This window comes from Elgaria multicarinata, chromosome 11 (genome assembly GCF_023053635.1).
Source record: "Elgaria multicarinata webbii isolate HBS135686 ecotype San Diego chromosome 11, rElgMul1.1.pri, whole genome shotgun sequence".
Taxonomy (NCBI): domain Eukaryota; kingdom Metazoa; phylum Chordata; class Lepidosauria; order Squamata; family Anguidae; genus Elgaria; species Elgaria multicarinata.
Window position 1 is genome coordinate 44,059,944 of NC_086181.1, and position 12,201 is coordinate 44,072,144.

Consider the following 12,201-nt stretch of genomic DNA (forward strand, 5'->3'; position numbering starts at 1 on the left):
GGGTTGGGAATGGGCTGGTTTTTCGGAGCAGGGGTTGTTGTTGCCTTGAACGTTCCTCTTTCCGGGCAGGTGCGGGAGCTGAAGTCGCTGGGCTTCGAGGAGCGTGGCCCCGTGCTCCAGGCCCTGTACCAGAACCAGGGCGACATGTGGCGGGCCCTGGTGCAGCTGCAGCGCCAGCGGCTGGAGCCTTTCCACCAGCGCTTGTGGGAGAACGAAGACCCCCCCATAGACTTCCATGGCGCCGATCGGCAGGTGAGAGAGAGAGAGACCTTCCGAGAGGGGTCCTTCCCAGCCGGGCCTCTCCGGCCTGCTGCTCTTCAACTCCTTCCTTGCTCTCCCTGCCTCTTTTCCAGGCTCTGCTCCGCCGCCTCCTGGCCTCGCTCTCCCTGCCCAGCTGGGGCCGGGCGGAGCTGGTGGTTTCGCTGATGCTCGAACAGCCCAGCGAGGGGGGCCTAGAGCTGGCCGATATCGTCGAGGCCGTGAAGGCCTCCCCCAGCCGCGACTTCATCAAACGCCTGCTCAGCTGGGAGTGCGCCGTCTGCAGCTTAGCCTTGCCGCGGAACAAGGTACCCCTGGGATGCTCCTCCTGCACTGTAGTTAAATCAACATTTCCGTTTCTTTACAGCAGGGGTGCCCGACCTCAGGCTCGTGGGCCGCATCCGGCCCTCTGAGTTTCCTCAAATGGCCCCGCCTCCTTCCCCTGCCTTGAAACTCTGGCTGAAAGAGATTCAACACCCCTGCTTTGCGGCAAATGTATAAATGTGCGATGTTCCATGACTGACCCCTCCCTCCCTTCTCTAAGCTATTCGGAGGTTGCCTGGCTGGCGGAAGGAAGTCTTTGTCCAATGCAGCCCTGGCCTATGAAACACACCGTGGCAACGGCCACGGCTTACTTGGGTTTAAAACTGGATTGGACCAGTTTGGGGAGAGCAGGTCAGCCGAGAGTTGTTAGCTGTGATGTCGTATACCTCTGCAAGGGCGGCGCTGGGGCGGGGAGGCGGACGATGGTGTGCGTTCTTGAGAAAGAGGAGGAGCTTATGAAAAGAGAAATGGGAGGGGTCTCTTTTGTGGGCGGAGCTTGAGCCGTGGGCGAGACATATTAGGAGCAGGAAGTTTTTGCAGCTGCAAGGGGAGAGGCTTTTATGTTTGCGGGGGCATTTTGGACCTGGTTTGCATGTAACGACAACCCAGGATACAGGTTGAGTTTGGGTTGTCATTGAATGGTGGTTTGTCGTTACGTGGGAACTCTGCACTGTGGTTAACCAGGAACAACCCAACAACACTGTTGTTTTTATACTGTTGTTTTTGAAGTTTTTAAATTTTGTATACTTTTTAAATGTTTATCGTCTTTAACTTTTGTGAACCGCCCAGAGAGCTTCGGCGATGGGGCAGTATATAAATGTAACACATGAACAAATAAATAAATAAATAAATAACAAACTGTGGGTTCTCTTCCTGGGCTGTTCGTGGTTATTTATTTATTTATTTATTTATTTATTACATTTTTATACCGCCCAATAGCCGAAGCTATCCGGGTGGTTCACAAAAATTAAAATCACGAAGAGCATGAAAACAACCAACCATCTAAAAACACAAATACGAAATACAATATAAAAAGCACGACCAGGATAAAACCACACAGCAAAAATGGATCTAGGTTAAAATAGGGAATTAAAAGCCATAGTTGAACCGGGCTGCGGGTTTTGCATGTAACGACAAGCCACGCTTCAGCAACGACAGCTCACGCTAAACCCATGCTCTGGGTTGTCGCTAATGTGTGAACCAGCTGACTTTTGGAAGGGGAGGGATGCCGTGGGTGTGGGTGCTTGCTGGTGGGCTTCCTGGTGGGGGTGGGTGTTTCTGGCCAGCCGCCAGTGGAGACAGGATAGACCTGATCCAACTGGGCTTCCTCGTCCGTCCCCAGATGCAGTCGCTGACCTCGTGCGAGTGCACCATTTGCCCGGAATGCTTTGCCCTCCACTTCACTATTGCTGTGAAAGAGAAGCACATCACGGACCTGGTCTGTCCGGCCTGCTCCGAGCCAGAGATCAGCGACGAGAAGGAACTTCTCAGCTACTTCTCCACCCTTGACATCCAGGTACTTGAACTCTTCCACCACTACCAACTCACACACACCTCTACTCCTGTGCAAGGGTTCTAGATGCCTTCACCTAAATCCCTAATTCTTCCTACACCTGAACCTGAACATCCGTAGTGGTGTGGAATCGCGGCGTGTGCTTCTGCAGGCAGCTGCTTCTCTTTAACAGGCCTTTGGGCCATTTTTAATTATTTCTCCCCCACCCCCCCCAAATGCACTGGCATGGGGAGAAAGGGAGGAGGGAGGAAGCCGAAAGAGTTCAGATTCCTCATTCAAAGAGGCGTGATATTAGTCTCTTTGCTCTCGAGCTGTTTTTGGCCCTGTGAATGTTGCCAAAGTAAGCGCCGTCCCACTTCCCATGAGGCTACGGAGAGGAAGCGGTGAACCCTGTAGAGGCAGCTGAATATATGTCTGATGACATCCCGGAATTATCAACTTTGCCGAATGTGGCTCTCCTTTGAGCAGGAAAAAAACAGGACTGGTTCCGTTGTGTAATTTTGGGGTGCAGAATCTCAGTGTCCTGGGCCATATCTGGCGTGCTTACGGTCCCAGTCCAGCCCTCTGGTTCCACAGATGGCCGCCTCCCCCTTTCATCTGACCCTTCTGCTGTGGGCTGCAGTGTGGTGCCCGTGAGCACCGGTGTACCTGCAGACACCTCTTTTGGTGCCCGCTAGGATTCCTGCCTCTCCTGCTTTTTATTTTATTTCCTAAGACTATTATTATCGTTGCTGTAAAGAGCGTTTCCGTGTTTCAGAGCTCAGACTCCACCTCTGCCTTCTGCTTCGCTTGCCTTCTGGGAAATGCTTGTGTTGCGACCGGCTATGCCCACCAGGGCAGCCATTTTGTGCAAGGGCCCAGGACGTTCTGCCATAATCCCAAGGGGATTCACGGCGCTGCTTTGCTGCTTCATCCCAGTAAAACCTCTCAGTATCGCTGCTGCGGGGTGGGAAATCCCCACGCCAGGAGGGAGCGTGGGCTTTCCGGAGGCCATGTGGCTCACCGGGCCTGCCCCCTGGCCTCTTCCCAGCTTCAGGCGACCTATCTGTGGTCGCCATCTGTTCCGGAATGCCCCCAGCTTGACGGCGAAGCAGTGAAACACGGTGGAAGGATTGTAGTGACCTCGCTTCAAAGGGAAAAGTTGGGGTAAGTCCCGACTTCTTAAATGCAGAGTTTCGGGGGGAAACCCACAGTGGCTGTGAGTTGGCAGCTGCATCATATAACCCACGCTGCGCCACCCCAGGGCAAATACATCGTAAAGACAGCCCCCAAATCTACCCCCCGACCCCAAAAGTTTGGGTACCCCTGATCAATCTGCCTCCCTTTCATTTCTATCCATCACTTCCTCATCCAGTTCTTCCCCTCCTCTTCTTTCCGATTCTCTAAAAATATTTCGGAAGGTGCCAGCCTGTCTGCCTTCTTAATGACCTCCCCCCTCCTCCTGCACCCCCAGCTGCGCGGCTGTCTGGACACAGAGACGTACGAACTCTTCCACAAGAAGCTCACCGAGCGAGAGCTCATGCGGGACCCGAAGTTTCGGTGGTGCACGCATGTAAGTAAGCGGCTCGGGCAGCCCTGATTCCTGGCGGAAATGGGAGCAGGACGAGGAGGGGGTCTGTGCGAGTGAAAGGGACGGGAGAGTCCGTAGGAGTAATTGAGATGAGTCTTTCCCAGCCTAGAGGAGGCCATGTGAGGGTAGACTGCTCTAGATCACTTTTTGCAGATACAGAATTCAGTGTCTTGGTCACATTCTAGTGGGACTTAGAATCCTAGAATAGCAGAGTTGGAAGGGGCCTATAAGGCCATCAAGTCCAGCCCCCAGCTCAATGCAGGAATCCACCTTAAAGCATCCCTGACAGATGGCTGTCCAGCTGCCTCTTGAAGGCCTCTTGTGTGGGAGAGCCCACAACCTCCCTAGGTAACTGGTCCCATTGTCGTACTGCTCTAACAGTCAGGAAGTTTTTCCTGATGTCCAGCCGGAATCTGGCTTCCTTTAACTTGAGCCCGTTATTCCGTGTCCTGCACTCTGGGAGGAATCATAGAATCATAGAATAGCAGAGTTGGAAGGGGCCTACAAGGCCATCGAGTCCAACCCCCTGCTCAATGCAGGAATCCACCTTAAAGCATCCCTGACAGATGGCTGTCCAGCTGCCTCTTGAAGGCCTCTCGGGTGGGAGAGCCCACTACCTCCCTAGGCAATTGGATCCATTGTCATATTATTATTATTATTATTATTATTATTATTATTATTATTATTATTATTATTTAATTAATTAATTTATTTATTTATATAGCACCATCAATGTACATGGTGCTGTACAGAGTAAAACAGTAAATAGCAAGACCCTGCCGCATAGGCTTACATTCTAATAAAATCATAATAAAACAATAAGGAGGGGAAGAGAATGCAAACAGGCACAGGGTAGGGTAAAACTAACAGTATAAAGTCAGAACAAAATCAAGTTTTAAAAGCTTTAGGAAAAAGAAAACTGCTCTAACTGACTCTAAAAGTCGTACTGCTCTAACAGTCAGGAAGTTTCTCCTGATGTCCAGCTGGAATCTGGCTTCCTGTCACTTGAGCCCCTTATTCCGTGTCCTGCACTCTGGGAGGATTGAGAAGAGATCTTGGCCCTCCCCTGTGTGACAACCTTTTCAGTATTTGAAGAGTCTGGCACCGGCCCTGCTTGTGACCCCTTCCCCCCCTCTCCCATTTCTCCTCTCCCTCCTCTCTCTAGTGTTCCTTCGGTTTCATCTACGAGCGCGAGCAGCTGGAAGCCAAGTGTCCGCACTGCTTGAAGAGCTTCTGTGTCCAGTGCAAGCGGCAGGTCCGTGGCGCCTCCCGGGGGCCGTGGCGTGGGTGGTGGGAGAGGAGAGGGCGAAGCTGCCAGCCTGGGGTTTTGACGCACCCGCAAAGGACCTGTTGTCGTGCTGGGAGGGGCTGTTCAGGCAGGGAGGTTGTGTATTGTAAGGAGCCGGGGAAATGCCCCTCTGGGTGGGTGTGTGGGTGGGTGTATCTCTCCGTGGAGGCTGGTGGCTTTGATGTTACTGGGGTGGTGAATCCATTCCAGTTTTTAGTCAGAACCAATCAGTACTCTAAAAGAGCTCTCCAAGGTGCTTTTGGCTCCAGGGTCAGTGGGGTGGTGAATCCGCTCCGGGTTTTAGTCAGAACTCTAAAGGAGCTGTCCAGGGTGCTGGTGGCTCCAGGGTCAGTGGAGCAGTGAATCCGCTCCGGGTTTCAGTCAGAACTCTAAAGGAGCTCTCCAGGGTGCCGTTGGCTCCGGGGTCAGTGGGGCAGGGAATCCACTCCGGGTTTTAGTTGGATCTCTAAAGAAGCTCTCCAAGGTGCCGTTGGCTCCGGGGTCAGTGGGGCAGTGAATCCACTCCGGGTTTCAGTCAGAACTCTAAAGGAGCTTTTCAGGGTGCTGGTGGCTCCGGGGACAGTGGGTGAAACCCGGAGCGGATTCACCTTGTCACTGACATCAGAGCCACCAGCCTCCGCTGGTCTCTCTCTCTCTCTTGGGAGTGTAAATTTCCCTTCACACTTACAATGATTGCCATTCCTCGAGCAAAGGTAAAAGCTTGTGTCGGGGTGGCCGCTTCCTTTCCCGGTGACCTGAAGGGACCACTGAGAATCCCCTCTGCCCCTCTCTGCCTAGCCCCATCCTAGTTTCCATCTCTTGGTCACGTTGCTGCATTGGGATGTTGGCAGTGTGTCTGCGTTCTGCAGCCCCGACTTCCTGATTGAACACGGAGCTCCAAAAACGGTGCCGAAATGCTGCTAATGTAGGCACTGAGGGGGCCTCCCTGGGGAGAGAATTGCCATGCGAGGAGTGCCACCACTGAGAAGGCCCTTTTCTGCAAGTGGCAGCGGCCCCCAGAGTCTAATCTCTAGGCCAGGGAGTGAACCACCCAGAGAGCTTCGGCTATTGGGTGGTATAAAAATGTAATAAATAAATACTGATGCTCTTGTTTCTCCTTCCTTGGCCATAGTGGGAGCCTCAGCATCAGGGTCTGTCTTGCGAGGGGTTCCTGGAATGGAAACGAACCAACGACCCAGAATACCAGGCCCAGGGTTTGGCCGTGTACCTGCAGGAAAATGGGATCGGTGAGGATGCCCTCCCTGTGGGTTTCCCCCCCTTGCCTTTATCCCCACACATCCAAGAGTGCTGTGTGCGGCTTCCTGGAAGGACTGAGCTCCAGGGTGTCCCCTTGTAGATAATATTTCGTTCCACGTTCCATTTATTCTCATTCCTTGGGTGCTTCCTGCATGATGGCGGTTAATGTCAAAATAAGGCCCAGTAGATGTGCTGTCAGGCTTATATATGGAAAGGAGGACAGGGCTCCTGTATCTTTAACAGTTGCACAGAAAAGAGAATTTCAACAAGGGTCATTTGTATGCACGCAGCCCCTGGTGAAATCCCCTCTTTATCACAACCATTAAAGCTGCAGGAGAACTGCCCACTTTTGTGTCTGGTCACTCTAGTATAGCTCTTGCAGCTTTAACGGTTGTGACAAAGAGGGGATTCCACCAGGGGCTGCATGCATACAAATGACACCTGCTGAAATTCCCTTTTCAATGCAACTGCTAAAGATACAGGAGCCCCGTCCTCCTTTTCATAGGGTCACCCTCCTTACACACTGGAAGACCCCAGGGAAAAAGGGCCCAGTGGGTGGAAAGAGGCCGGCTGGACAGAGCCAGAGTGAAGAGATTTGAACAGGTATCAGAAGCCACTTGGGCGCTGGCTGGTCTTTCCTGGCAATGGGTCTTGCTAGGCCTCCGCTGGCGTGACTCCCAGCAGCCCTTGTTCCCTTAAAGGGCCAGGTGGCCCTTTCCTTCATCTCTGCCGTTTCCATGCCTACTAACCTCTTCTTCTTTTCCTTGTCTCTCCTTCCAGCGTGTCCCAAATGCAAGTTCTCCTACGCCTTGGCTCGGGGAGGCTGCATGCATTTCCAGTGTTCCCAGTGCAGGCACCATTTCTGCAGCGGCTGCTACGGTTCCTTCTACGCCCCGAACGTAAGGATGCCGGAGTGGGTTTGCTGGAGGTGGTGTGTGTGTGTGATGGGGCAGGACAGAGCGACGGACAGAGTATCTCTCAAAGCCTTCGGGATGGCGTGGGATAAAATCGCACCTATTTCCATGGCACTTTTAATTGACAAAATGTTCTGCTGTGCATTTTTAAAAATTGTACGTGCTGGTCTGTGAGAAGAAAAGAATCCTGAATCTACAGTTTATTGGGACCGACCAAAATTCCACAAAATTGTGCAAGCTTTTGAGTTCTCCAGTGCTCTTCATCGGAGTATATGGTCACTTATTCATCTCCATTGAGAGAAACGTAGACCATTTTATAAATGGGGGAAACAGAGTATGATTTGCCCCAACCCACATGCAGTGACTCCATTACAGTGGTGAAGTTTGAACCCTGGTCTTTTTGATCAAGGTCTTGGATTCCGCCCCCTGGGCTCCACTTCGTTCCCTTCCAAATATATTGAAATCCTTTGAAGTGGATACAACCTGTTGGGTATGCTTTAAGGTGGAATCCTGCATTGAGCAAGGGGTTGGACTAAATTTATTTATTTATTTATTTATTACATTTTTATACCGCCCAACAGCCGAAGTTCTCTGGGCGGTTCACAAAAATTAAAACTATAATAAAACTACCAACAGGTTAAAAACACAAATACAAAATACAGTATAAAAAGCACAACCAGGATAAAACCACGCAGCGTAATTGATATAAGATTAAAATACAGAGTTAGAACAGTACAATTTTAATTTAAGTTAAAATTAAGTGTTAAAATACTGAGAGAATAAAAAGGTCTTCAGCTGGCCTTATAGGCCCCTTACAACTCTACTGTTCTGTGATACTGTGATTCTGTGATTCAACCCGTAATGTACAGTAGGAATCAGATGCAGTCCAGGAATGCCCACGCTGAATCCTAAGAACTAAAATGTTCGCCTTGAAACAAAACCTGGTTTCTAGTCGTCATGGATTGTGGAAAAAACCTTGAACTCACAGGGCTGGTTTTTTCAGTGGGTGTAGGAATCACAAGTAGAACGGAAGGGAGTAGGGTGTGGTGTAGAACGGGAATCTCACAGCCATCATCAGTTTGGCCAGGCTGATGAGGGAATGGTGAAAAGTTAATTTCTGATTTGTCAGGGTATCTCTGCTGCAGGTGGGCAGAGAAATGCTCCCCAGGGGCTTTCTCCCACCTGACACAGTCTGGGTGTGTTAGACTACAACTCCCATCATTCCCAGACAGCAGGGAAGGGCACGACGGCTGCTGGAGAGCATTAGATTTCCAGCGAATCCTGACCGTTATTAAGTGAATTATTTGGACTTCAAAGAGTTGTTCGGTGCTACAAGGTAGTTGTTATTTTAAAAAGGCCCAGAGTAGAATAAGATCCCGAGATATTTATCTCCTCCCACATACAGCCAGGATGCAGAAAACATCCTGGCTGGCTGGCTGACTTCTGGGAATTATGCTATTTTGGAGACGTGGTTACATCATGCCCTCAGACAGAGGAAGGATTATCTGCAGCGTTTGTTGAGCACTGTGAGGGGAAACGTAGAAAGGAGCAGAGAAACCAATGAGAAAAGCCTTCTCTCGCTTCATTTCGAACCCACCCACCCCCACCAAGAGAAAAGACCATCTAGGTTGGCTAGATATCCGGGGCCAGCAACTAGATGTCTTAGAGCAGCCTTCCTCAACCTGGGGCGCTCCAGATGTGTTGGACTACAACTCCCAGAATGCCCCAGCCAGCTCTGCTGGCTGGGGCATTCTGGGAGATGCAGTCCAACACATCTGGAGCGCCCCAGGTTGAGGAAGGCTGTCTTAGAGGCGTGCTTTCTGAACGGAGTTGGGGAGGGGACCACATTTTCGCCTTCCCCCACTCCCAGCAGCAAGCCGGCAAATACTGTTGCTACACAGGCCTGGTTCACACATAACGCTGACCTGTGGTTTGTTTAACCCATGGTTTGCTGCCTTACCCAGGGTTGATCTGGCTGATGGTCGAACAAAACCATGGTTTGTTTTCTCAGTCCCTGGCTTGTTTGCTTCTCTCCTCCTTCACCCGCTCCCTCCCTGTATCCCAAATGCCTTTGTGGCACTGGAAGGCTGACATGTCGAGCGGCTGGGCTTTTTAATTCTTTTTTACAGCTTTTGCCTGCCCCCTCAGTAGTCTAGCTAAACATCCCACGAACACTCCACTCTTCTGAGTTCGCACGTAACGACACCCCGTGGTTTAAACAACCCAGAGTTCACAACCCTGCACCAAGCCATAGGTTCTCTTTCTGAGTTCTTCGTGGCTAACAAACTCTGGTTTGTTAGCGCATATGTGTTCACACAACACGACAACTCACACTCCAACAAGCCATACCATGGTTTAGTGTTCTGTGTGAACCAGGCTGGAGAGGGCATTCTATTCGCACACACACACACACACTCACCCAACTCCTATTTGGCAACTGTGGGAGGAAGCCGAGGTGAGCTCCTGTTGCCGATCTGCGAGCTGCAAACTGGTGTTCAATAGGACTGTGATGAAGAATATGTGTCATATATATTCATAGAATCATAGAACACCAGAGTTGGAAGGGGCCTACAAGGCCATCGAGTCCAACCCCCTGCTCAATGCAGGAGTCCACCCTAAAGCATCCCTGACAGTGAGGTGTTGAATCCGCTCTGGGTTTCTGTCACAACTTGAAAGGAGCTATCCAGGGTGCTAGTGGCTCCGGGGTCAGTGTAGCGGTGAATCCACTCCGGGTTTCAGTCAGAACCTGAAAAGGGCTATCCAGGGTGCTGGTGGCTCCAGGGTCAGTGGAGCGGTGAATCCGTTCCAGGTGTCTGTCAGAACCTGAAGGAAGCTATCCAGGGTGCTAGTGGCTCTGGGGTCAGTGTGGCGGTGAATCCGCTCCGGGTTTCAGTCAGAACTCTAAAGGAGCTAGCCAGGGTGCTGGTGGCTCTGGGGTCAGTGGAGTGGGGAATCTGCTCCGGGTTTTAGTCAGAACTCTAAAGGATCTAGCCAGGGTGCTAGTGGCACTGGGGTCAGTGGGGCGGGGAATCCGCTCCAGGTTTCAGTCAGAAATGGAAAAGAGCTCTCCAGGGTGCTTCCGCACCTTGGATAGCTTCTTCAGAGTTCTGACAGAAACCCAGAGCGGATTCGCCACCCCACTGACTTTGGAGCCACCGGCCTGTACTGAAGGCACTTGTTTGGTGGGTTAAACCGTCTCACAGCCTCACTTTAGCTCTGCCTCCACCAGAAATGCCCGATCCCCGACTGCCGCATCCGGCGCTCCCTCCACGGACACCACCCCCGCGACTGCCTCTTCTACCTGCGCGACTGGGACGTTGTTCGGCTGCAACGGCTCTTACAGGTCAGGCCAGACTAAGGCATTTCGGGGTACAGGGGCGACCCATTCCTTTGGAGAAGGGGTGTCGAACGCTTTTCGAAATGAGGGGCGATTTGCATTTGGAGAACCCCCCAGGAAACTGCATTCCTGTGGTGGGCAAGGCCGAAGCGAAAGTTGTGGGGCTGAAACCCCCAGCAGAGGGCCAGGATCCGGAGGGCTGGTCTTGGTCCCCTCCCTTGGGGTTGGAGAGGCGGCCTGAGGGGACAAAGTGGAGTTTTCACCCTTGACGTTTCCCCCATCCCAGGATAACAGCATCAACTTCAATACAGAGCCCCCAGCTGGGACCCGGGCCACACCTGGCGGTGAGTTACCAAAGGACTCTGGGAAATCTGGGTTTGCCAGGGAATGTTTGCATTCTCAATCCCCCACATCTTGAACAACGAATTTGGGGTAACTTGGCGGTGGCTTCTTCTCCTCCTTCTTCTTCTCCTTCTCCTTCTTCTCCTTCTCCTTCCTCCTCCTCCTCCATCATCATCATCATAGAATTCTGGGTAATGTGGCATATTGAGGGAGAGAAATCCCTTTTCTTAAACGTTCCATCTTTGCACCCTGAGATTCAAGTTACCCCAGTTTAACTCTTTTTAACTGTCTTTTTTGCTCAGTGTAAGCCGCTCCGAGAGCCTTTTTTGGCTGAGGAGCGGGGTATAAGTATGATAAATAAATAAATAAATAAAATAAAACTCTTACGGCTTCACCAAGGCTCACCCTAGTTATAGGAAATTTCTCTTTGGGGAATCCTAACCTGCCTACTTGATCCTCAAAACTTCATACCCCGGTTAATTTCGTCTAACCCTTCTTTTAGGTGTGGACGGTGTTATTTGAGCGGGCCTTTTCCGAACCTCCGTTTTATTGCGTCTTCCGTCGCTTTTAAAACTGCGGCTTGTTTTTAAACGGTTGCTTTTGTTTAAGTTGATCCAGTGGTGTTTTTTAAAACCTCCTTTGTGCTAATTGCGTGCCTTGGGTACCTCTCTAAAAAGGCAGGGTATAAATTAATAATAAAAGTAATCACAAGAATGCAGAGAAGTAACTGGAGTCTTGAACGCCAACGGATATCTCTCCCTCCATCCCACCCACCCCCGGCCCTGCTTCAGGTGGATGCCGCGTTATGGAGCAGAAGGAGACCCCGACAGGGTTAAAAGACGAACCTTGTGGGAAAGAGACCCAAGTTGGATACGCCGGCCTTTGTCAGTGAGTAACGCCATTTTGTGGGTAGTGGGAAGTCGTTCATTGACCTTCAGGGGATAGAATGGGGTTTAAGTTTCAAAGAATCATAGAATAGTAGAGTTGGAAAGGGCCTCTAAGGCCATCAAGCCCAACCCCCTGCTCAATGCAGGAATCCTCCCTAAAGCATCCCTGTCCAGCTGCCTCTTAAAGGCCTCCAGTGTGAGAGAGCCCACAACCTCCCTAGGTCACTGGTTCCGTTGTCGTACTGCTCTAACAGTCAGGAAGTTTTTCCTGATGTCCAGCTGGAATCTGGCTTCCTGTCACTTGAGCCCGTTATTCCGTGTCCTGCACTCTGGGAGGATCGAGAAGAGATCCTGGCCCTCCTCTTGTGTGACAACCTTTCAAGTATTTGAAGAGTGCTATCATGTCTCTCCTCAATCTTCTCCAGACTAAACATGCCCAGTTCTTTCAGTCTCTCCTCATAGGGCTTTGTTACCAGACCCCCTGATCATCCTCGTTGTCTTCCTCCGAACC

At 51.2% G+C, this 12,201-nt stretch overlaps 1 protein-coding gene across 4 annotated transcripts in view; it reads left to right on the forward strand.

Annotated features, from left to right (window-relative positions):
• Positions 1-12,201, forward strand: part of RNF31 (ring finger protein 31) — a 28,865-nt gene that overhangs the window by 14,995 nt on the left and 1,669 nt on the right. For 3 of the 4 annotated variants that reach the window (XM_063138519.1, XM_063138518.1, XM_063138521.1), the window contains 10 exons: positions 70-252; positions 354-566; positions 1,925-2,098; positions 3,549-3,647; positions 4,831-4,920; positions 6,086-6,200; positions 6,991-7,109; positions 10,354-10,467; positions 10,748-10,805; positions 11,595-11,691. In XM_063138519.1, coding sequence (XP_062994589.1) covers positions 70-252; positions 354-566; positions 1,925-2,098; positions 3,549-3,647; positions 4,831-4,920; positions 6,086-6,200; positions 6,991-7,109; positions 10,354-10,467; positions 10,748-10,805; positions 11,595-11,691 — 1,262 coding nt within the window. The remainder of the gene's footprint in view (positions 1-69; positions 253-353; positions 567-1,924; positions 2,099-3,548; positions 3,648-4,830; positions 4,921-6,085; positions 6,201-6,990; positions 7,110-10,353; positions 10,468-10,747; positions 10,806-11,594; positions 11,692-12,201) is intronic. The other variant, XR_010025988.1, reaches the window with a different exon arrangement.